The 26449-nt window shown below is 41.8% G+C and overlaps 1 protein-coding gene across 1 annotated transcript; it reads right to left on the minus strand.

Moving 5' to 3' along the window:
- Nucleotides 1-1088: 1088 nt before the first annotated feature.
- On the minus strand, nt 1089-25878 carry CCDC36 (coiled-coil domain containing 36). Its single transcript, XM_024209878.2, has 7 exons — nt 25823-25878; nt 16481-16655; nt 12385-12542; nt 9719-9767; nt 7267-7354; nt 4549-4652; nt 1089-3707 (listed from the first exon to the last, which is right to left on the minus strand). Exons 1-7 carry the CDS (start codon nt 25876-25878, stop codon nt 2379-2381), a joined length of 1959 nt encoding a protein of 652 aa, XP_024065646.1. The 3' UTR covers nt 1089-2378.
- Nucleotides 25879-26449: the final 571 nt, after the last annotated feature.

Below are 26449 nucleotides of genomic sequence, written 5' to 3' on the forward strand. Positions count from 1 at the left end.
GCCCAGGATGGACGTGCTCACTGAATGAGGGAGAGCTTTGCAGTGTGTCTGTTAGCTAACGACCCGCTTCTGTTTTCTGTTTTTCAGATCTTGAGTGTGTGGAGATGCTGCAGCAGCAGGTGGACAGCCATGGCAATCCCGAATCCCTGAGGCAGAAAGGAAGTGTCTTAATCTACATGTTATTACAGTTATATTTTATTGTCCTTTTTTGGGCCCTTTTAATCTGAGTGTTAGGGCACCTGAGAGCACCTGAGTACTACCTCCGATGCTGCCACACCTGGAGGAGGAAGGTGTTGGGGCGGAGATGACTGCCGCTTGACAGATGATAGAGTTAATGCTCTAGGAGTCAAAGCCATCCCTGAAGAGTGCAGAGGCATTGTGGGATTACACTGGGAAGGACAACGGATTTAGTGCAGCTGGTCTGCACCGCAGCAGTGAAGACTGACCACCACCACGTCAGCCTCACTCAGAGTAAACTGAATCCTAGGGTAGTGCGACTGTCTGTTTGGTAGCAACGGTGTCTGTGGATATGTGTACTCCGCCCCTGCCGGTGTGACCTCACACATATGGTGTGTGCTAAGTCACGTTGCGTGGAGGTTGCCATTTCATTTCTGTATAAAATGGTGCCCTCGCATGTACGGTGCATATGACCGCAAGGTGTGCATTCCCACCCCACTACAGCACTCGCATGTCGGAGACTCGCTTAATCTTGTGTGTTGCTGTCACTCTGTGAGACTTGTTAGTTCCTCGGAGGATGCTGCCACACTGATTGAAAATGTCACCTGTCATGTTCACCAAAGAGCATTAACACAGAATCTGATATTACAGAGTTATAAAAAGTGATGTTATCCCTCTTCGTTAAATATCAGGCAAGCTGTGTAAAACTAATTATCCCAATTATATCATCTGTAGGAGACAAACTAGCTAAACAGCATCTGTCTGTTAACCCACAGCACTACAAGCATACGAGCCTATCCCCTGAAATCATTACACAGAAATTTGACATTCATGAAGAAATGGACTTGATAATCAAGCAATAGATAAACAAGGTCTTTTTATTCTGGAATGACAAAATGAGGCCATTTATATTCATGACAGCAGATCTCTTTCCCATGTATTGAAGTGTTTCATTTGTCAGAGCAAACCTGATTCTGAAATCAAATAGAATAAAATTATTTGAAGTGATCAAAACTTAAACTCGAGGCTTGATGTCTTTCTAAAGGAGCTGCTGTAGTTCCATCAAGCTATGAGCTTGAGGCAGGATTCTCTGGGTGGAATTCTATGGCCTGTGTCATGCTGGAGCTCAGAACTGGTGACTCTAATGGTCCCTTCTGACCTTAAAACCTATGAATTTGAAATCACTGTTAATCAGAAATTCTTAAGTCTTTTAAACGAAAACAGACAAAACCAATGGCCTTTCTTGGCATCTTGTTTTATGGGTGCCACCTTTCTAGGCTTTTCTTTGAGGCCCTAATACACTAGAAACACATAAGATGAAGTTCTTGATTAGCTAAGAGATGCAGATGAGAAAAAAAATGAGACTGAAATTGAAGGAAGTGACCAGAGAAAGAAGCCTGAAAGGAGAAGAAATGCTGTATTTGGTGAACCCAACAAGATATTAGGGTTCTTTTTTCACACAAAAGGTAAATTTACCCAGAATAGGGCAAAAGACCTGGGGCTAATCTTAACTGTGTGAAGTCAATCATAAGAATTCCCATTTGTTTCAGTGGGACCAGGATTCAGTCCCTTAGCCATCTGAACCACTCTAAAGAGAGAGAACGAAAAACTGGAATTAAAGCCCTAGGCTACAGGCACTGTATTACATGTCTTTAAAAGTTTTAAATAGATTCCACTTCTAGATATAGTAACAACAGACTCAGCTGTGTTTCTGTGCCCCGTAGCCTGCTAGCAGGGTTCTCGCTAGTGGAAATTTAGGCAAGCATCACAGACCCTCTTCTGCTAAGCAAAGATGACAGCAATTAGAGAACAATGGCATTTCTGCTAAGAGCAGGGAGACACCAAAATATAAAAATAATAAGGAGCACGACAGCTTTCCCAGGTGAATGGGAATCCTTGCCCCAGGCCTCATTCCTGGACAGAATACAGCAACATATTATCATTTACAATACGCAAAGCTTGCCAATGACATTTCAACGTAGTTTAGGTCTGAGTACATCTTGTATATTGCCAGAGGGGGCTGCCATGTGTATGAAAAAGCCTTATCCCTCCATACAGGGCTCCAAGGTGCCACATGCTGTATGTGCCATGTCTAAAGAGTGACAGAACTTGAGAAATTAAAAAGCCAACGGACCTAAAGAAAAAAACTGATTGAACCAGCCACACTTCTGTTATACATCGGGAAAATCAAACTGAAAATGTCAATCAGAATAATCACTATCAAAAACTAAGGAGCAAAATGTTGTATTCTTATGCTGGGCAGGGGCGAAAGACAGACATGACTTATTAGAAGCCATGGTGCTTGGGAGACTGAACCAGCTCATCTGTTTTTCACCCTTGATGTCACTCTCCCAGGGAGAGCAATCCCAGAAACAGAGAGTCCCTTTGGTATTGCAAATATCCACTCTCCTCTTATTTTCCAATATTCCCTTTCTCTTGGCTGCAAGCCGCTCCGGGTTTTCATGGGAGTGGAGCACTGGCAAGGAATTTTCTTTCTTCCTGTGTTGGGCCCTGCTTAGCTTTTGGTGGCTGGGAGCTGAAGACCCTGGGCCAGAGTTCTCTGAATGAAGCGTAACTGTATCTGTGGGAGAGTAATTTTTTCTGGAATCCTCCGACTCCATCCACCTGCTGGTCATTTTTTTCTTCAGACCACTGTCAGGACACTTGGAAAGGTCTCCTTTTTTCTTAGCAATGTACATTCTTTTCCTCACTGTTAATTTACTCCGGCAGGGTTTTTTGGACTTTCCTTTTTTTAGTCTGTTTCCTACAACTGTGATATCCATCATGTTGTCTGTGGCAAAGTCTATGTCTCTTTGTCCAGCCATATTGTTTTGTACAGGAGGTTGGCAAAGTTGGCTCTGATTTTGTTGTGAAGGAGTCACAGTTTTGATTCCCTTAGAGTCTTTCCCGATTACCGTCCTCAGTGGTGTGGCTTGAGGTATTTCTTGAGTAAGCAGCTGATGTTTCTCATGACTATCCCAAGAAACGTCAGTGTTGGAGCAGCAGGCACAAGGTGGATTGTTAGCAGAGAGTTGCTTTTCTAAAGCAGACTTCATCTCTTGAATAGTCATGTTTTCTTTGCCTTGTAAAACTGTAGTAGTGAGATTAACCTCCCTTCCAGCTACTGTGTTTAAATCAGTCCCGTTTGTATCATCTTTACCTATGTGATTGTTCATATGGGAATCTCCATGTCTATTTGCCATTGTCATGGAGTGCGGCTGAGTCTGAAAGGAACTCGTTCTGCAAACCCTCGTGGTCTGATCGCACTGACAGCATGTTTTCTCCTGACTGATGAGATAGAGGTCCTGTAATATATCTGGAGAGGTCTGGGATGCGTTATCCTTTATGCAACTGGGAAATCTGGAAGTGGAAATGAATGTCTGCAGTTCAGCTAAGATGTTGGGGAATGGTAGGTGATTTAACTGTTCACATAGCTTCTGATGTTGCTTATTCTGCTGAGATGTTAGTAGTTCCAGACTCTCCTTCAGTAACTGGAAGTTGGATTTCACATCTAAAATCTCCAGATCTTTCTGGGGAAAGTAGTCAGCAGAGTAGAAATTAGGCAATAAATACTGAAAACTCCAACAGTAACATTCAAACCAAAACCCCTTTAGTATCTTAGATGGTCCACTTAGCTTTCAAATCAACCCAAGTATCAGCAGTCTGGATGTTTTGGTACAGAGCCATGTTTTCAAAAAGCAATAGGGTGGTAATTTCTTTGGGTGGGTGAATTTCTAATTCACTGTGGTGTCTCCCTATCTTCATGAAGACAACATACCACTTCCTCCTGTGGCTTATTGTTTGCCACAAACATACACTGCGGGGCCCTTCTGGAATCCAGCTCCATCTAGGCAGCTTAAAGTCTGACATTTCAATCTTGCACCTTTATTACAAGTCATATTTTGCTCCCTCTAAGTCCCTTGTTCTCTCCCTGAGGCCCTGTCTGACCTGATTTTCCATGAGAAGCACGCCCATCCCTCTTTATCGGAGACATACTGCACCAGCATTCTCCAAGCTGCCAGAAGCCAGGCCCTTCCAGAGCACAGCTCCCATAGCATTGGGAAATGGGGCCACCACCACGCTGATGGCACTCTGGGAGTGGCACCTGCTATCCTGGCGAACAAAAGATCATAATCAACACCCCAGTTTGGATCCCTGCAGGGCAGCGTAATGCACGATTACTAGACGGCAGAGTTAGCCTAGAATTAGCATTTCAATGCTAATTAGCATATTTTCCTCTATTAGAATGGTAACTTTCATCTTCATAACCTATCATAGGAAGGCATAATCTAATATTTCATTAGTATTTTTTAAGAAACAGGAGAAATTCAGGACCCAGATTCCGCACAACAGATGAATTTTTGAACTTACAGCTGCAAGTCTCCTCTCCATCTCCAGTAATATCTGCTCAGTTTGGCTTTTGTCTGTTAGAGCATTCAGCACTGATTCATAGTGGGATTGAGCAGTCTCTTGCACTAAACAAGGAAATCAATAAAAACTGCATTTACTCTTTAATTTGTAAATATGAATAAAATAGTGCTTGATTCTTCCCCACAGGGTTTGAATGAAATGTTTTGCTGTGCTACACAATCATAGTGACTGGCCAGCTGAAATCTTCTGGGTCACCAATCTAGGATATAAAGTAGTTTCCCCCACACCACAATAATTAGTCTTAACATAATCACCACTATTACTAATGCCTAATACATGCCAAAGCAAAGTAAGTGTGCAGATGAAAAATCCTATACAATCTTATACCAAAACTGGAGCACATGACTTATGAGGAGAGGCTGAGGGAACTGGGATTGTTTAGTCTCCAGAAGAGAAGAATGAGGGGGGATTTGATAGCAGCCTTCAACTACCTGAGGGGGGGTTCCAAAGAGGATGGAGCTCGGCTGTTCTCAGTGGTGGCAGATGACAGAACAAGGAGCAATGGTCTCAAGTTGCAGTGGGGGAGGTCTAGGTTGGACATTAGGAAACACTATTTCACTAGGAGGGTGGTGAAGCACTGGAATGGGTTACCTAGGGAGGTGGTGGAATCTCCTTCCTTAGAGGTTTTAAGGTCAGGCTTGACAAAGCCCTGGCTGGGATGATTTAGTTGGGAATTGGCCCTGCTTTGAGCAGGGGGTGGGACTAGAACCTCCTGAGGTCTCTTCCAACCCTGATATTCTGTGATTAGCTTGTAGCCCCTAGTGTCTTTAGCCCATAGACCCAAAGGTTTTCTCTCTCACTTTTCCAAGGGTCATACTACAGTCACAGGCTACTGATTGGCTTTCTTGCTCTTTGCCTCTGCTTCTCCCATTGTTCTTGTCTGATCTCAGTTTCTGAGTGTTCTCACCCCCCCCCCATCCTGTCAACACCCAGTGGAACCCTCTGCCCACCCGGTGCTACTTTCTGGGCAGACTCTTGTAGGCCTTTGTTGAAAGTGTGGCCCCTTAGCTGTCTCTTACAGCTAACTTAACCGACGAGCTCGTACACACATCAGTTTGAACAATGTTTTAACTCAACCCATAACAAGGTTTCACCCAGTTCATGACAATATATTAAAGAAATTATGGATCTGTAGAGGGTTAGGTCAAGAATTAACAATCAACCAGAGATGGGGCAACTAGTTCCTTTGTTAAACAACAAGGAACTCAGAGGACTGTGCCAGTCTTCACCCTGTTTGTTTGTATGACATGTCCCTTTCCCTTGCTCTTTCTTTTGCTTTTGGGATGGGGACTGCGTTTTTCCTTTGTGTATGGAATGTGCACACCATGTGATGTACACTTTCATAATGTAAATAAATAATGTAAATCTTTCTAAAACCTTAGGTAAAACAGGTGTAGCATATTCTGCTGCTTTGCATTACTCTAGGACTACCAGAAAAACAGAAAGCATGGAAAGAATTTCTATACAAGAGGTACAGTGAGTGAGGCAAAGGCTCCTACAGAGCATTCCTATGTCATGGGCAGCTGGAGCCACTGAAAACATTAAGTTTTCAATGTAGTGGCAAGCTTTCTGGGCTGATATAATGGGCTGATTCTCATTTATACTAGGGCCCCTTCAGGGCTCCTTTATATTACCAAAGCAATGTAAAAGGATTTTAATGTAAACAAGAATCAAACCCACAGTTTTCCAGCTGTGCAAGCCAATGGACACTTCACTGTGTAAAGAATGAATTAGACTCTATCTCATTCACCTTTAGAGGGTCATAATGAAAAAGACAGAGTGTCTTTCAGAACCCTGTCTTCCTTAATCCACTTTTTGCTATACAGTAAATGAAGCAGTGCTCCTACAAAGCCATGCTACACCCAATGCAAAATCTTTACTACACTTTAACTTTCTAGTATGTAACAAAGCTAGCCTCCCAGGCACACCCAGTGGAACACAGGCCTCTTTGGAACACTGTCAGGTTGTTTGTTATAAATACTGCTAGCATTAAAAACTACTGCATGATCACAAAGTGTGACTTTTCAAAGGCTCAGAGCTCAGCCAAATCGGACCAAATTTTCTCTGGAACATTTCAAAGCACTCTTCCTTATAAAGACTTTCTACTTCCAACCACTTCAGGGCTAGATATATTCAAATAGGGCTGTAAACATTTTTCTTATAATGGGGAAAGTATATTTTCATTTGCCTCACACTCAAAAATGACTACAATTTCCCCCTCAAACTTAAAAAAAACCCCAAAACTTCAAGCAGAGACTAGGCCTGGAAATTTTAATTCTGGTACATGAAAAGTTTGAGAAAGCTGTGAAAACCTGAAAATGGGTGCTCAGAATTAAATGTTCAGATAACCTTAATTATACGGGTCATTAGTGCTCCAAGTATTCTAATAACTATCATCATCTACACAGAGCCAAAGATGCGCATAGTGGTTGTCTGTTAAAAAAAACAACATTTCAGAACTCTGCTTGACACAGCGATAAACAACGTGCAGGGATGGCAAATATTGGTAAGGGAAAGATCATGAGTGTAGACAAACCCATGAGCTTATATGGTGTGAGAGTGCACTACTAGTCTTATCTCCCAGCTTGGAGAAAACACACTAACTTTGGCAGTTTGACAATGTCCTCTGCTATTAACAGATATATAGCAAATGCTTACAGGTCTTAGAAACGGCTTCCAAGCCATCCAAAATGGATTTATTTCTTGAATCCAAACTTTCTTCAAACTTGTCCAAGCACGTTTGCAACTGCAAAAACCAAGACAAATAAGAAAATTCATAGTCTGTCATCTATTCACTTGCATTACAGTATTTGCAATAAATTGTGAAAACTGAATGGAATTGCATCAAAAAGGAGTATTTATTTATAGTTTAAAATATTGTCATTCAAAAAGGCAAACATTGTATTAAACTAAAAATAAAATTAATGCACTACAATATTTCTAACCTCTTTATTTTGGACTTTGTAGCTAATTAATTCATGTAATTGTATTATCTATTGTTACGGTTCACTCAAATGTCATTTCATAAGTAATCAGTGTGTGATTAATAGATTTAAATTGTAGGATTATAGGAGTATAAGACTGACAAGTATTTAGGAGTGATGAGTGTGTATGAGGTATATAAGTAAAGTAAGGCTGTAACGCAAGGCCTACAGGTTAAGACCTGTAAGATTTCATATTAGCCAAACTAGGCCTCAAGCTTAAGGAGACTTGACATGAGTGGATGTCGTAAGACTGACCCTATGCCAATAAAACCATAAGATTACTGTAAAAGATGTGCCAGTAGGTAATATTACAGGAAAATAAGCCACAATGTATCTGTTTGGACCGCAAGACACCTGATTGTAACATCACAGAAAATTTTGTTCTGACTGCAGGTTACCATGGGAACATGTTTACGTAAATGTTAATAAGAAAAAGGGGAATTAATAAACAACCTCTGAAAAGCAGGGTACCCCAAAATTCATGGGATGTGGAAGTGCAGATATGGAAAAAGAGGTTGGTGTCACGCTGTCTGGAGTGGCTCACGACCATGAGTGGCTACCTCAGGGCAAGCTGTCAAAAACAGGACAGACACCCCAAATGGATGATCTGTTCTATAATAAGATTTCACCAAGCCAGTACGAAATGTGAACTCCTGGATCACTCCAACAGTCTTACCTTGGAGTCACAGAGAGTCCCCTTAGACTTTCCAGTCTCTCTCGCCACCCAAATTGGAGTTAGTGATAGTCTCTTATACCAAAAATCATAAATATTCCAGGTTATCCCCAGTCCCAAGAGACCAGTCACTCACTCAGGCCAAGTTGCATTCTAGATCTCACACCAGAGACAACACTGCCAGACAATTCTCTAGTAAGCTAACTATACATTTATTAGCTAAGAAAAGGAAATGAGAGCAATTGAGAGGTTAAAGTAGGTAAAATATATGTACAGGTGAGTCACAGTGTACAATTCCAAATGGTGGCAGAGATATAAAACTTCCAATTTCCCAAAAGTCTTTTCAGAATACCCAGATTGTCTCTTAGGATCTCTGCTTTGCATCTGGTACCCTTCCCTGTAAGAGCCTACACAGTCTAGAGATGCAGGATCTTTCCCTGAATCCATAACTTATAGCTTCTTCTTACAGAACAGAAAACAAGCTGACAGGGTCACCACCCATGTGGCCTCTTTCTTTGGTTGGTGGAGAGACAGGAGTCCATTTAGAGTCTTTGATCTCTGATATTCATATACAATGACCACTAGCCTTCAAATGTGCACAAATTAGTGCTAAAGTTCTTCCTTTGCATTACACAAGGCTTCTTTCTCATTTGATGGGTTATTTCATTACCAGGGTATATACAATAAAAACATTTGCTACTACATTATAACAGGATACATATAAATTAAAACAATGCATGTAATATCCAATAGTTTTTATGAAGTTTAAACACCAAATACATTCTTATACAATTAACAATCATTTTAATCTATACTAATATACAAGTGAATTGGCCTGGTGCTTTGGCATGAGCTGGCACCTGTTTACGTAAATGTTAATAATATGTAAATAGGAAAAAGGGGAACTAAGAGAACAACTGGAAAGTGGGGCACCGCAAAATGTATGGGGTATGGAAGTACAGATAGATAAACGGAGGTTGGAACCCCCATGCATATGCACAAGGTGTTAGGCGTAGTCAGAACAACAAGCAGTTTCCTGGTAGGGAGAGGGTGGGAAGACTCCAAGAGAAGACCTCAGCAGGAACTACCCTTCTATCATGACCACCTGTTGAGCGATCCACCAGACTCTATAATAGCTCTGGGTAGGTGAGTATGAATATGGCATTGGCTATTGCTTGGGCTCTCTCAGGTGGCGTTGATGGGTATGTGCATGTAACTTATTATACAAACAAGATTTTTTGCTTGTAATTGTGTTTGTGGTCACTGTATTCATTCTTTGTGCGCTCTTTAGAGTCTCCCAATCTAAGAGAATGTAAAGGGTAACTCACCCTATTGATCTGAAAACTGTAGTGTCACAGGAGCTAAGCTCACGCCCTAGGGACACTACAGTTTAATGCAGAACCACAATTCAATTTTAGATAAAGGCTACAGCTTGGAATTTGGATTTACTTACCCCCTGAACACTTTCTTTGACACTGGAAATAAAGGTGCTTAAAACTTCACTAAAATGGAAACACAGAGAGCATAAAATAGGTATGCAAACAATACTGAAACAATTAGAAATGAGGAAAGGTTAGGGGGATCATGAGGCATGAAACATTGCAAGACATAATGTAGAATAAGAGACTTTGTCCTTCACCCCTTAAAATCACCTGACTTTCATTAGAAAAACCTCAGTGGCCTTACCTCTGACAAAGATTTTTTAAAAATCCTCCCACTCTTGCTTTAGCACTGGTACAACTCCAGAAATGCTAGCAATGGTGGGAACTGTAGACTTGCTATTAGCATTTTTACCAATATGTTGTCAGCTCAGAATAGGACTACACAAGATGATGGTGAAATGCCTGCAGATGGTCTACACTAGAGCAGCAACAGTGCTAAAGCAATTGTAGGACAATTTCAGAAAATCTTCAGTGTAGACAAGGCCAGTGTCAGGAAGAACTGTAACAGAGGGTAACAAAGGCCTTTCATCTGAACGACTGAATGTGTTTTCTGTAAATTAATCTACCTCTTTGATGTGTGCTAGCCAATCAGAATTCATATTCTTTTCATGATTGACCCATCAAGGGCAAAATGCAAAGACTGTTGCTAAGCAAAGAGCTACCCTGTCTCCCTTTCAGAGGATTCAGATCACTTTGGATTGATCATCTATGGACTCAAACTGCAGCATCCAAAAGGGCAGGGGAGGCAGAGTCTAATAACCGCTGGGTAGGCAGGTGCACTGAAATATTTCTATTGCTAGGGACAAGAGGAGGGCCCTTGCAATAGTCAAACTGGCGGGGATACAACTTCATACATTATCATATTTAACTTTACAATGGTGATGATTATTACTATAAAATTGTCTAATTCTTGGAGTGAGCTTTCCCCTTGCAATATATACACAACTCTACATCACTTGCTGAAGTCCCACTGGGGACATTACCCCTCCCTCTCCCTCTTCCTGCACTGAGAGGTTCAGCAAGGAGCTCACTCGGGTACTAGGTTGATAGGTGGGTGCTATGTTAAAACCTAAAATAGATTAGGTAGAATCTTTACAGGCCTTCCTTTTGTTTGCCTAGTTATTTCTCTTTCTAACAAAAGTGATCTAGAAATGTGATGAAAACATTGTTCCAAAATCGGTTCTCTTTGATAGCAAACTTCTCCTACTCCAATGAGAGGCTGAAGAGCTGATCGCATACAATACACTCCAGGAGCATAGTTACACTGATTGAAGGAAGGCTGGACTTCAGGACACATTTTACTACCATGGACATGCTAGAATGATTTGAAAACCATGAATTGACAATGTTACTGTGGCCTTGATTTTGCCAAGTTCCTGAGTTTAAATAAGCCTGCAAGTCTATTGTGGGATCACTTCACTTTACAAATTACAACACTTCTTTAAAAACACTTGGACAGATACTGTACTTACCAGAACATATTCTCTCCTCTGAGAGAGATAATTATACTTACCTGTAATTCAACTCACTGGCTGACTATAGCCAAGAAGGAACTGACTAGAAGGTTCTGGCGGCTGAGGTAGTGGCAGCGAGTACTGTGCAATTGGGCAATAAAGGGAAGGCTCATGCATTATCCACCTCTACCACTGTTTCAGAGGATCCAAAAACTTTGAGCCAAGGGTGGCTTGCACTGGGCGGTGTGACCCAAGAGTAATAATGCTGTACAGATGGCATCTTTTAAAAAATATTTTCTTTGGAACTTATGGAAAACCAAAACTGATTCACAGAATAAACAAAACAGAATTCAGAACTTTGCCTAAACTTTTAAAATTCAATATTTGCACATCCCTTTATTCACATATATACAATTCTTACTCTCAATAGGAACTAGAATGTCAAATTTTATATTATCAGAGACCTTTAAAAATATCTCAGGAGAAAGTCAGTGACATACACAATCTGATTTGATTAAAGGCTTTCCTAGGACTCATTTTTCATATTTTCTCATTTTTTAATGAAATACACAGAGCTAGGAATTATTTCTCAGCCTTTGGAGAACTTGTCATTCTTCATACTGGAGACTGAAGCCCTTACTTTGCTCAACAAAACCTGATAGGATTAGCATGTACCTGAGCATCCTTAGTATATGATAAAGAGCTTATTAGGAAATGAAGGTGGTCTCAGCAGAAAATACAGCTCTAATCATCTTGCATACAAAATAAAAATGATATAGGTGTAAATTTTTAAATATGTAATTATATTCCTATTCAGTTCAACACAAATGTCCCTAGCAATCCCCTTCTTTATTCTATATGTAAATGCTGATGTAGCGAGCCCTTTGATCTCTCACACCACAATCCTTTGAATTTAGAGAAATATGGGTTTTCATGGGGAATCTGCACAGAATAAAATCTGCTGGTAAGATAAGGAAAGATGAAGGTAAATTCAGGTAAAATCTTTACAGTTCCTTATGGTTCATTGACAGAAGTGTTATATAAATCTACATTGTAAGTATAACACTCTCTCAGCCTGTGACGTCTTCCAATCAGAGAACATCTACAAACATAAATGACACCTTTCCGGCAGGAATGTGCAGCGTGGTCATATTACTGGTTGGTTTTGCTTTGAGAATGCCAGCTGCCTTCAGAATCACAGTTTGCAATGGATTCTTGCATACCTGTCATGTTTGTCCTTTATTTTTTTCTTATTCACTTCAAACTGCTCTAAGACATTCTTGAGCTTTCCAACACCAAAATCAAATGAACCCTTTTCCTTTTCATCGCCACCAAACAACTGTGGTTTTGTCTGGTACTTCGTAAAAATACTGGGCTCGCTCTGTTGTGTGAAAAAGGAAAAAATGACAATATTTAAGGTACAAAAATATTCAGAACATTAATTAGAAAAAACATTCATGCACCAAGTTCTCTGCAGACCGTGGGGCACCACAGTGACTGGGTGTGACAGGTTGGATTGGACAGACAGATTAAGAATTTAATGAGATTCTTGGTTCACATGCAGTAGCTACATCAACTTCCTGCAGAAGGGAATGAAGGCTGGCTGTATTCCCATCAGACTAAAGCAGGTGAAACTTTACTTAGATTGTACTTTATAAAAAGAAAGCTTCCCGTATTTTGCTCCATGTAGTGCGCTGTATTGGTTGCTGTTGCCAAACACACCAGATATGTCCAAGGAAATAACGTATGCTGAACGGCTGGACAGTAGAGGCTTGAAATGATGAAAGCACAGCAAGTTCAGGGGAGGAAAAGCAGTGAAAGAATTCAAGTTCTCACAGTGAGATATGCTATAAATTATTTAACTTAAATAGCCGATGCTGAGCTTCCCACTAAATGACAACATTTTGCTCGCACGTAAACATCATCACAATATTCTAGCATCATACACTGGAAGCCAGTTTTTAATATGCTTCAATATGGGTTTGAGGACAAGATTTTTAATGTTTAATATTTAAGCAGCAAAAACCTCCTTCTCATCCTGCAAACTTTCCAAACACTATGCTGAGCAAAATGGAATCAACTTTCCCTTAAATTTTAAATTTAATCTGAATGCAAATCACACCAAATTGCCCTCTTTCATCTTGAAGAGAGAATTTCCTTTTCCATGTTGGATGAAAACCTGCTGCAGTCAATGGAGGGAGAGTTTAGCAAACTGCAGAGGGGTCAGAAAGAGGCTAGAAGAGTTTTCATTCTGTCTGCTATAGCCACAAACAGCTGGGTGGACCACCAAAATGGTTTTCTCCTGTCTATGTAGGACACCAGTGCGTAAACAGTGAGGTGGCAAAATTTGCAGATGATACAGTATCCCCGTACAGAAGATAGAGTTTATAGGATGATACAAAAATTCTCCAGATAGTTAGGTCCAAAGCAGATTGTGAAGAGCTACAAAAGGATCTCTCAAAACTGGGTGACTGAGCAACAAAATGGCAGGTGAGTTTATAGGGGCTGTGTTCCTTTCAGAGTCAAGATTCCAATCTATTCAATCTCTCTGACAGACATCAAGATTCATCCTATCACAACACTATCACAACGCTGATAAATGCAAAGTAATGTACATTGGAAAACATAATCCCAACTATCCATATAAAATGATGGGGTCTAAATTAGCTGTTACCACTCAAGAGAGAGATCTTGGAGTCATTGTGGCTAGTTCTCTGAAAACATCCACTCGATGTGCAGTGGTGTCAAAAAAAGTGAACAGAATGTTGGGAATCATTAAGAAAGGGATAGATAATAAGACAGAAAATATCATATTGCCTCTATATAAATCTTTGGTACGCTCATATCTTGAATACTGCATGCAGATGTGGTCGCTCCATCTCAAAAAAGACATATTGGAATTGGAAAAGGTTCAGAAAAGGGCAACAAAAAAGATTAGGGGTATGGAACTGCTTCCGTATGAGGAGTGATTAATAAGACTGGGACTTTTCATCTTTGAAAAGAGATGACTAAGGGGGTATACAATAGAAGCCTATAAAATCATGACTGGTGTGGAGAAAGGAAATAAGAGAGTGTTATTTACTCCTTCTCATAACACAAGAACTAGGAGTCACTCAATGAAATTAACAGGCAGCAGGTTTAAAACAAACAAAAGGAAGTATTTCTTCACACAACACACAGTCAACCTGTGGAACTCTTTGCCAGAGGATGTTGTGAAGGCCAAGACTATAACAAGGTTAAAAAAAGAACTGGATAAATTCATGGAGGATAGGTCCATCAATGGCTATTAGCCAGGATGGGCAGGGATGGTGTCCCTAGCCCAGGGGTGGGCAAACTTTTTGGCCCAAGGGCCACATCTGGGTATGGAAATTGTATGGCAGGTCATGAATGCTCACAAAATTGGGGGTAGGGGTGCAGGAGGGCATGAGGGCTCCGGCTGGGAATGCGGGCTCTGGGGTGGGGCTGGGGATGAGGAGTTGGGGGTGCAGGAGGGTGTTCCGGGCTTGGACTGAGGGGTTTGGAGGGCGGGAGGGGGATCAGGGCTGGGGCAGGGGGTTGGGGCACAGGAGGGAGTTGGGAGCAGGCTCCAGGCGACGCTTACCTCAAGCAACTCCCAGAAACAGCAACATGTCCACCCTCTGGCTCCTATGTGGAGGCACGGCCAGGTGGCTCTGTGTGCTGCCCTGTGCGCAGGTGCCACCCTTGCAGCTCCCATTGCTGCGGTTCCTGTCCAATGGGAGCTGTGGGGGTGGCGCTTGGGGTGGGGCCAGTGTGCGGAGCACCCTGGCTGCCCCTATGCATAGGAGCCAGAGTGGGGACATGCTGCTGCTTCCAGGAACAGTGTGGAATGGGACAAGACCCCAACCCCGCTCCCTGGCTAGGGAGCTGGAGCAGTGCAAGCCCCAGACCCCGCTTCCCGGTGGGAGCTTGAGGGCCGGATTAAAATGTCTGGAGGGCCGGATGTGGCCCCCGGGCCGCAGTTTGCCCACCTCTGCCCTAGCCTCTGTTTGCCAGAAGCTGGGAATGAGCGACAGGGAATAGGTCACTTGGTGATTCCTTGTTCATTCCCCCTGGGGCACTTGGCATGGGCCACTGTTGGCAGACAGGACACTGGGCTGGATGGACCTTTGGTCAGACCCAGTCTGGCCATTCTTATATACCTGCCTAGGTTCCCCCGTCAACGGTGCCAGCTTCTGTGGTGCCAAAGCAAAGGAGTGCTTTGACTAAGACTGCACTCTACTTTTAACCCCATGCCTAGCAGACTTAGATACTGGGCATCTCCCCCTCTCGGCAGTCTGTTTCTTATGCCTCTTCTTAGGCGCTCTGGATGGTGAGTGGTGTTGGGATTCAGGCACAGTAGGAGGCGCACTCCTTACTGATCCTGCAGCACTTGGTGCTGAGTCTCACCAACCTGGCTCAGATGGAGGTCACAAGGCCGCCTCCATGAGTAGAAACTTTAGCCTAGCTTCATGATCTTTCTTTGTGTGAGACTTAAAGTCCCTGCAAGTTTGGCAATGCTTCCCTGTAGGAGCTTCCCCAAGGCACTTTAAGCAACTTGAGTGGGGGTCGCCCACGGGCATAGCCTTATTGCAGGAAATTCAGGGCTTGAAGCCCTGTGACCAAGACATCCCTCGGCACTAGGAATCGACTGAAACCCTCAGATGGGGTAACACCTAACTAACTATACTGAAACACTGATACCTGTAATAACACAGTTCCAGCATCTTCCAGTTGCCAGATGCTGGGACTGGACAACAGGAGATGGATAAATTGATAATTGCCCTGTTCTGTTCATTCTCTTTGAAGCATCTGGGATGGGCCACCGTTGGAAGACAGGATACTGGGCTAAATAGACATTGGTCTGACCCATATGGCCATTCTTATGTTCTTACTAAACTATTTACAATAAAATACATGAGTACACCGTCTATTGAGAGCACTTGAAAGGAAGATGAACAGTTGCAGTTCCCCCTCACTTCCGCCTTACCACCCAGGGACTGTCATGGGTGGTAAGGAGGAACTGAAGGGGCTCGGGGTCAGCTGTGCCCTTTATACTGGTGCCACTGATGCATGGCAGCAAAGGGTGTTCAAGCTGCCCTGACAGGTACCACTGATGGGAAAATTTCCAGTGACTGTGTATGTTCACACCAAGAGTGGAATGCACATGTGCAATCACTTGAACAAGAAACTGTACAAACATTTAGGATGATATGAGCCCTACCCTGAAGAGCTTACAGTCTTTTGAATTAATTTTGAATTGTTAATACTTCCCCACAGGTAGTACAATGCTAGCTGAGAAATTCCAAGAGTCACACTCACATCCTCAGAGTTCTGCTGGGAGCTTTTTTGTTGTCTTGACTGTGCACTGCATTCCAGGGGCACTGGTGCTGACTGTGAGTTCTCTGGACAGAACTGGGAACCAAAGAGGAACTGAGAGTCACTGAGGCTGGAGTAATCACTAGGAGCACTGCTCCGACTGGATGATTTATTAGTCCTGAAATAATGTAGAGCAGAAAGGGAATGAACCTCAAGCAAAAATCATGACTAAGTAATGAAACAGCAAAGTATTTCAGATAATACTGTAAGTCAGTTAACCTTCAAACTTTGTGTTACAGAAAGGACGGAAGGATGGTTCTGTGGTTAGGGCACTTGCATGGGACTTGAGAGACCCAAGTACAATTTCCTGCCCTGCCACAGACTTCCTTTGTGACCCTGGGCAAGTCATTTAGCCTCTCTGTGCCTTGATTGTGTTTCATCTGTAAAATGGAAATAACAGTAATACTCTATCTCATAAGAGTGTTGCAAGAATAAATACATAACAAAAATGGGAGGCAGAGTCTATGGTAATGATACCATACGTAAATCGAGATTAGCATGCATAAGAACAACACTGTACTGTATGGCTCTCCAACATTTTCATTCTGCAGTCCACTTCAGAAAATAGCCACTCATGGTAACACACCTGTTCTACCAACCACCCAATCCTGCATTGTTGGTTATTAAACACATCCTAATGGACTACCGTCAGTCAGGGGCCTACAAACCAGTTTGAGAGTCACTCTCTTGTTTCCTGCTAAAAGCTGACAAACATTAATTGTTTACATTTACCCTGAATGAAGGATGGCTCTTATGCCCACCAGCTTCACAGAGACTTTACCCAACACCCAGCATAACAAAAGCATAATTCCATAGTCCCACACATTCTCCAGAAAACCTCATTCAGCCTCAAGTTGTGGACACTGATGCTATAAAGGTGCCACATAAGTACCTGGACAGATAGACTTTCCCACACCTCCCTTTCCTTGGTCTTGCAATGGGGACACCCTTTTAAGGGGAATCCCTGAGGCAACCACTGGTTAGGGAAACACTGTCAGTGAGGTTTCAACAGAAGCATCTTGCCAGGGAGTGGGAAGGAGCTGCTAAGAACACAAGGCTGGCATGAAGGGACAGGGCCTCCACACAGATGGAATTGGCCTCTTGTTGTTCTGCTATGGGAATTACAAGGTTTGAAGGTGGTTCCTGCAGGCTGCTTCCATGGGGAGCGACAGACCCTGTTCTACATTTCTGATGGAAAAATTTAAGAAAAATCTCCACAAGGAGAATCTTGAAATTTCCTTCTCCTTTCCTCACTCTTTTAGATTTTCCTACAGGCAAGGCGAGGTAGGTGGGGGACAAGTGGGCTATTTCAGACAGCATTAAATATTGCATAGTCAGGGCCAAAATTCCACTACAGCTAGTCCCAAGCCTGGTTGAAAGAGGAGGAGTGTTGGAAGCCGGCTGTAAAACTTTGCCAAAGAAACCTATAAAATGAGTTCTTTATGCACCCTTTATGAAAACTAGGGCATTCTTCAGAAACACAGTCTAGCATCCTCATCTGAGCGTGACTGCATCTTTCTGGACAGATGCAGTCAAAGAAGAAAGTCCAGAAAATAGGCATATAAGGACATTAACTGGAGAACGTGCAGAACTGGCTTAGATATTGATGAAAAGGAAAATGTAGATTGCCTGCATCCAAGAATCCAAATGAAAGGTAGCAAAGGCAAGAGATAAAGAGAAGGCTATAAACTACTATACTATGGTACTTGGAATAAGAGAAATTGTGTTGGTCTAGTTTTACGCAAAGTGATGTGGGAATGTGTAGTGGTTGTGGATAAGGCAAGTGACAGGATAATTTTGGTGAAAATGGCCCCCTAAATATTATATGTGCATAAGAATCCCAAGTGGGATGTAATGAACAAGAAAAAGAGGATTTCTGGGGAGAAATGGACACTGTTGTACAGAATGTGAGAAAGAAAGAATCATAATTGGAGCCAACCTCAATGGTCACATGAGGAAAGATGATAAATACTTCCAGATAAACCAAGCTGAGCTGAAGAACATCAAAAACTGAAGGGTCATACCAGTGGAAAGTTATGCAACTCCACATAGAATGCTGGTTCTTGACTATGGATATATATTCTACATAGGAAGAAAACAGTCCAAAGCAGTAGAGAAAACCTAGTGGCAAAAGCGTAATGAAGTTAGCAAGGAGATTACAACAGAATTGTTGCAGAAAAACTCTTTAGAATGATTAAGAGAAGTTACAAATCAATGACAGAATCATACTGCAAGCAAAATTCAAGAATGCGCAATGAACCTGCTTGGTAAAAAATAAAAACAAAAAAACCAGAGCCTTTTCCTCCAGTGAGATCTGGTGGTGCAATGAGAAAGTACGAGAGGCTGTGAAGGAAAAGACACAGTGTTTTAAACTTCGGCACTCAACAGTCCAACAGCAATATTTTCAAGACTGTAAAAAAACCCCATAAAGCCAGAGGTGGAAGCCACTAAGACTAAAGCTACAGAAGGCTTTATGCCTCTCTTAAAATGAAGGACGATAAAGAAATAGACAGACTGGCAAAGACCCACGATAATAGAACTAATGACACTGATCTCACCAAAGTCACTAAAGATTAAAGTGGAAATATATTAATCAATGAGATCCAGATTAAGGAAAGATGGAGAAATTATTCTGAAAGATTTATGAATGAAGGGAATCCAAGAGAACCATGTTGTAGGATAAAACCAAACCAGGGTCTGGTGGCACCTGTTCTAGAGGTTGCAGAAGCATTGAGCAATATGAAAAATAAAAAAAACTCTTGACCTTGATGGCATACCAGCAGAAGTATGAAAGTGCCTGGGCAAGTAGGCATGAATATATTGACACAACTGTTTAATTTCATCATGAGGACTGAGAAGATGCCTGATACCTGGAAAAAGAATACATTAGTACCAATCTTTAAGAGAAAAGGAGGCATAGAAAAAAACTGTGGTAACTACCACGACATTAAACTCATGAGCCACGTGATGAAGATATGAGATAAAGTTATTGACAAGAGTAAGAGACTACAAAGAGAAGTAAAGGTCAGTGACAATGAGTTTGTATTTGTGACAGACAAGTCAATAATGGATGCAATCTTTGCATTCAGATAGCTTGTACACAAATATAAATAAATTTTTTAAATCTGTTCATCAAAGTTGAGAAGGCTTATGACCACGTTCTGAGAGCAGTCATCTGGTTTTATATGGGAAGGAAAGTGATCGCTGAAGACTATGTCAAACTTGTCCAGGACATATTTGAGGGTGTTGCTACCACAGTTAAAAGAACGGGAGTCCTTGGGGCACCTTAGAGACTAACAAATTTATTTGAGCATAAGCTTTCGTGGGCTATACAAAAGCTTATGCTCAAATAAATTTGTTAGTCTCTAAGGTGCCCCAAGGACTCCTGTTCTTTTTGCGGATACAGACGAGCACGGCTGCTACTCTGAAACTTACCACAGTTAGAAGCCCATGCAGAGAAACTGAACAGTTTCTAGTAAGAGTCGGAATATGGCAAGGGTCAGCACTAAGCCCCTTTTTGTTCACATGCTCAGTACACTTACAGAAAACATCCAGAGAGTGGCACCCTGGTGCAGGCTTTTTGCTGATGATGTAGTGCTCATGGGGGATAGCAGAGAGGAAGTGAAGAAGATTTAAGATTTAAAGAGATGAAGGTGTGTGCTTGAAGGAAATGGCATGAAAATCATCAGAAATAAAACGGCAGATTCAAATGATACCTTGCAGGACAACAAAGAGACTAAGTCTGGGGGCCATGCACTACCAAAGATATAGAAGTTCAGGTGCCTAGGTTTGATAGGGCAGAATAGTGGTGAACTCGATGACTAAAATATAAGCAGAACAGGAAAGGTATGGCCTAAATGGAGAGAAGTGAGTGGTGTGATCTGCAACAGGTATTCTCCTATCAACTTGAGAAGTGAGATCTACAAGAGAATTAGGCTCCGAATGCTGGGCACCGAGGAAGAGACAGGAGCAGATTTTGAATACAATGGAAATGGAAATGTTAAGACTGATGCTTGGAGCTATAAGGATGGATGATGTTGGGAACAAATCAATTAAGGGAAGTGTTAAGGTAGCACCAATGATAGAAAAGCTGATGGAATCCAGGCTTAGATGGCTTGGGCATGTGAGAAGGAGATTGGAAGAATATATAGGAAACTGGGTGTTACAATTAGAAATGGAGGGCAAGAGAAGCTTTGGAAAACCCCAAACTAGATGGATGGATGTTATACAAAAGGATTTGATTTGTTGAGGAGTTTCTGAGGATTAGTTGCTTCAAGACAGACTGGAATGGAGAAGGACTAGGTGACTAAGGCTAGAAGAAGAAGAGTAGGCATTTCTTCAGCCTGACACTGTTCCTGTGCAAAATGACAGGCCTGTAATTACCCAGGTCTTCCCATTTACCCTTTATAAATATTGGCACAACATTAGCTTTCTTTCAGTCATCTGGAACTTCCCCAGTGTTCCCAGATTTATTGAAAAACAACATTAACAGCCCCAAGAGACCCTCAGCCAGCTCTTTGAAAATTCTCAGATGCAAGTTATCTGGACCTGCTGATTTAAAAAAGTCTAACTTTTACTAGCTGCTGTTTAACATCCTCCTGAAATACTAGTGGAATGGACACCATCTGCTCAAGAAACTCCCTGCTATAGCATGGGAACAAATCTACACAGACACACCCCTAGAGCCCCAACCAGGGGTATTCTATCTGCTACCCAAGCTCCATAAACCTGGAAATCCTGGACATCCCATCATCTCAGGCATTGGCACTCTTACAGTAGGATTATCTGGCTATTTGGACTCTCTCTTCAGACCCTACGCTATCTTCAAGACACTACCGACTTCCTGAGGAAACTACAATGCATTGGTGATCTTCCTGAAAACACCATCCTGGCCACCATGGATGTAGAAGCTCTTTACACCAATATTCCACACGAGGATGGACTACAAACTGTCAGGAACAGTATCCCTGATGAGGCCACGGCACACCTGGGTGGCTGAGCTTTGTGACTTTGTCCTCACCCACAAAACCATTTCAGATTTGGGAACAACTTATACCTTCAAGGCAGCGGCACTACTATGGGTCCCCGCATGGCCCAACAGTATGCCAACATTTTTATTGCTGACCTAGAACAATGCTTCCTCAGCTCTCGTCCCCTAGCGCCCCTCCTCTACTTGCGCTACACTGATGACATCATCATATGGACCCACAGGAAGGAGGCCCTTGAAGAATTTCACCTGGATTTCAACAATTTCCACCCCACCATCAACCTCAGCCTGGACCAGTCCACACAAGAGATCCACTTCCTGGACACTACCGTGCAAATAAGTGATGGTCACAAACACCATCCTATACCGGAAACCTACTGACCGCTATACTTACCTACATGCCTCCAGCTTTCATCCAGACCACATCACACGATCCATTGTCTACAGCCAAGCTTTAAAATACAACCACATTTGCTCCAATCCCTCAGACAAAGACAAACACCTACAAGATCTTTATCAAGCATTCTTAAAACTACAATACTCACCTGGGGAAGTCAGGAAACAGATTGATAGAGCGAGACGGGTATCCAGAAATCACCTACTACAGGACAGGCCCAACAAGGAAAATAACAGAACACCACTGGCCATCACGTACAGCCCCCAGCTAAAACCTCTCCAGCACATCATCAACGATCTACAAGACCTTCGGAGGCAGGCCAGTCCTCGCTTTTAGACAACTCCTTAACCTGAAGTAAATACTCTCCTGCAACTACACACCACACCACAGAAACACTAACCCAGAAACCAATCCCTGTTACAAACCCTGTTGCCTACTCTGTCCCCATATCTACTCTAGCACCACCATCATAGGACCCAACCACATCAGCCACACCATCAGGGGCTCATTCACCTGCACATCTACTAATGTAATATATGCCATCATGTGCCAGCAATGCCCCTCTGCCATGTACATTGGCCAAACCAGACAGTCTCTACATAAAAGTATAAATGGACACAAATCAGGAATGGTAACACAGAAGCCAGTAGAACACTTCAATCTCCCTGGACAGTCAATAACAGATTTAAGAGTAGCCATCCTTCAACAAAGAAAACTTCAAAAAGAGACTTCAAAGAGAAACTGCAGAGCTACAATTCATTTGCAAACTTAACACCATTAATTTGGCCTTGAATAGGGACTGGGAGTGGCTGGCTCACTACAAAAGCAATTTTCCCTCTCTTGGTATTGACACCTCCTCATCAATTATTGGGAATGGACCACATCCACCCTGACTGAATTGGCCTTGTCAACACTGGCTCTCCACTTGTAAAGTAACTCCCTTCTCTTCATGTCCCAGTATATTTATGCCTGTATCTGTAATTTTCACTCCATGCATCTGAAGAAGTGGGGTTTTTTATGCATGAAAGCTTATGCCCAAATACATCTGTTAGTCTTTCAGGTGCCACCGGACTCCTCGTTGTTTTTGTGGATACAGACTAACACGATTACCCCTTCTGATAATGGAATGGAAAGTTCATCATTATCATATGATGATATGATTATATCATCTGGCTTTTCTCAAATACAGAGCAGAAGTATTTATTGAATACTTCTGCCTCATTAACAATTCTACCAATTCCATCTAGTAATGGATTAATTCATTTTGTTCCTAATATATTTAAACTCTTATGGTCCTTAACTTTGCTGACCACTGATTTTTAACTTGTAAGAAATTGAGAAGGAAAGCAAAAGGATACAATTCAGAGCTTCCAATTTCTACTAACTTCCCTTTTCTTCCATTTGTGTGGGTATATACGATGTTTTCACTTCCCTCTAAGCCAGGTTGGTTTTTTTAAAACCAGCATAGCCTTTCTTGACTGTGGATTTTTGGGCATCGAGTAAAATATTCTTAAATGATTCTCAATTATCATTCACATTTTTCTGTTCAAGTTCTCTCTCCCAGCTGCTCTGGCTCATAATTGCCTTCAGCTTTGTAAAAACTGGCTCTTCAAGAGCACCCAGTATATATTTTATTTGTTTAGTCTTTACTCTGCTTGCATACAATAAATGTAACGAGCAATGCTTAATCTATAATGAAAGAGGTTCTAGGACTCAAGCAACTAGGTGCCAGGGCTCAAGCAATTTATTTTCATAACTCATGTGGCAAGCCCAGATTAGGTGACCAGATGTCCCGATTTTATAGGGACAGTCCCTATTTTTGGGTCTTTTTCTTATATAGGCTCCCCCCGCACCCCTGTCCCGATTTTTCACATTTGCTGTCTTGTCACCCTAAGCCCAGAGGTGCCAGGGCAATGAACTGCTGAGCTCAGAGGTGCTGGGGCTGAGCCCTGGCAAAAATTAATCATTGGTATCAAGTCATGATCATTTGCATCAAAGCAACCACTAATTTTTAGTTCTGCAATCGATTCCTCTTTATTTGTCAAGATGAGGTATACTATAGAGTTCCCCTGTGTTGGATGCAATACTTTTTGCATTAAGAAATTGTCATGTATTAATTTTAGAAATTCCAAGGATATTTTAGTATTGGTGACATGAAACCTTCAGCACATCACTCAGATTAGAAGCCTTTATACATAGGCTTTTTCTTAGTCTTCATTAATTACAGAGGCCTTTGTACTTAATTCCAACAAAATTAATGAACATTTGAAGGCATTCTATGCCAACTCAATATGCTCCATTAAAATGGAAAGTGGATTGAGTAAGCCATTCAGCATCAAGACAGGTGTAAGGCAGGGGTGTGTCCTGGCTCGTTTTTTGTTTATGCCAGTCATTGACTATGGATTAAAATGATGCGACAGTGATACATATGGCCTAAAATGGAACAATTCAACGCTATTTGATCTAGACTTAGCTGACGACATCGCTCATATCAATGAAGATGCCAACGGACTACAAAAATGCACAAATCAAGTAAAAGAAGTAATGGAGAAGATAGGTTTGAGATACAATGCAAAGAAATGTAAAGTCGTGTTAATGGGGACTATAGGGAGAGAAATAAAAATTGAAGAAGAGAAACTGGAGAAGGTGGACAATTTTACATATCTTGGAAATACCATTAGCCATGATGGTACCAGTTCCGAGGAAATAAGAAGAAGAATCGGGAAGGCAAACACTGCATTTGGAAGACTCAAAAACATCTCCCTGAAGACAAAACTGAATGTATACAAAGCAACTGTTATCGCCATCACAACATATAAATCAATAATAAATTAATGGAGATATCCTATCTCCTAGAACTGGAAGGGACCTTGAAAGGTCATTGAGTCCAGCCCCCTGCCTTCACTAGCAGGACCAAGTACTGATTTTGCCCCAGCTCCTGAAGTGGCCCCCCTCAAGGATTGAACTCGCAAGCCTGGGTTCAGCAGGCCAATGCTCAAACCACTGAGCTATCCCTCCCCACAAGCAGTGAGACATGGCAACTTACCAAGAAAGGGACACAAATGTCTGAGAAGAATATTGGGAATAACATAGAGAGATAGGAAGACGAATGAAGAAGTCAGAAAAATGACTGGACAAGGCACCCACTCACAAATAATCTATAAAAGAAGACATCAGTGGCTGGGGCATGTGCTGAGAAAAAGAATGCTTACCAAATACTGCCCTGGAATGGAAACAAGAAAACACATGAAGAAAGAGAGGAAGACTGCGAATACCATGGAAACGAACAGTTCCGAACGACATCAAGCACCTCCATGTGAAATGGGACGATTTGGAGAGAAGGGCAGATGACAGGCAAGGATGGCTCATGTGGGTAGCCCAATGAGCAGCAAAGCACGGGATGGACTAAGGTTGTACTTAATATGCCTTAAGGTGTAAATAGCACAGAGGAAATCACAGATAAGACACACAAAGCCTCCAATAATTTTATCTGGCAGTAAAACATTTTCTTATGTGTTTTAATGTTTTCTCAAGTAAAATTAGAACACACTATCAGATCAGTGCTACTGTAAGCACAGCTATTTTAGACTTTTTCATAGAGATCCTCAAATTCAGTAGCTGAAGTCTAAGTTGTACTAGTGCATCACACCAAACAACAGTCATATCAGCTCCTTAACTGGAGACCTGCTAATGACCTCAGCAATAAACACGCCAGGAAAATTAGGATGTCAGCAGACAATGTTTCCGGTCTATTTGACTTAGTTCTGCAAAGGGCAATTTAAATAACTTTTACTGCAAATTAATGGGAGCAGCTACTCAATCTTTTAGCTAAATACAGCCAGTAGGCTATCATGATTATTTGAACATTATAAACATAATAACAAAACCCAAAACCACTTACCTTGTGGCTGTGGGAGTACTGAACATCTCTTTGATATTCCAGACATTAAAATTCATTTTTTATTCTTATCTGTTAAAAATGAAGGAAAATACATTAGGATTGTCATCAATTAGCTTAACATGCAAGTATTTACTGCATCCAGAGGACACAAATTTTAACAGCTATATCTCTGTCAAACTGGCAATGACACATTATAATAAGACATTCCCTCTAATTCAGGTTGGTTGGTTTTTTTAAAACCAGCATAGCCTTTCTTGACTGTGGCTTTTTGGGCATCTAGAAAAATATCCTTAAACAAGTCTCAATTATCATTCACATTTTTCTGTTCGAGTTCTCTCTGCCAGCTGCTCTGGCTCATAATTGCTTTCAGCTTTGTAAAAATTGGCTCTACAAGAGCACCCAGTATATATTTTATTTGTTTAGTCTTTACTCTGCTTGCATACAATAAATGTATTGAGCAGTGCTTCATTTGTAATGAAAGAGGTTCCAGGGCTCAAGCAAGTAGGTGCTGGGGCTAACTGCTGGGGTAAACATAAGATTCCCTGAATTAAAGTTTATATTTGCCTGCTGTAAAATTTTCAAACTCAACCAACTTGTCGGATATGTTAAACAAGTGTTCAAAGCAGA

This window comes from Terrapene carolina, unplaced genomic scaffold (genome assembly GCF_002925995.2).
Source record: "Terrapene carolina triunguis isolate 2854851 unplaced genomic scaffold, T_m_triunguis-2.0 Scaffold627, whole genome shotgun sequence".
In the NCBI taxonomy this organism is placed as follows: Eukaryota; Metazoa; Chordata; order Testudines; family Emydidae; genus Terrapene; species Terrapene triunguis.

Bases quoted from the DNA above. Each gene is read 5' to 3' on its own strand.
- CCDC36 (XM_024209878.2), bottom strand. From the start codon at position 25,878: ATGAATTTTAATGTCTGGAATATCAAAGAGATGTTCAGTACTCCCACA. The intron at 16,656-25,822 runs GTAAGTGGTTTT...ACATTATTTCAG, and splicing joins AGTACTCCCACAGCCACAAG to GACTAATAAATCATCCAGTC. The intron at 4,653-7,266 runs GTAAGCATTTGC...TTCCTTGTTTAG, and splicing joins GGAAGCCGTTTCTAAGACCT to TGCAAGAGACTGCTCAATCC.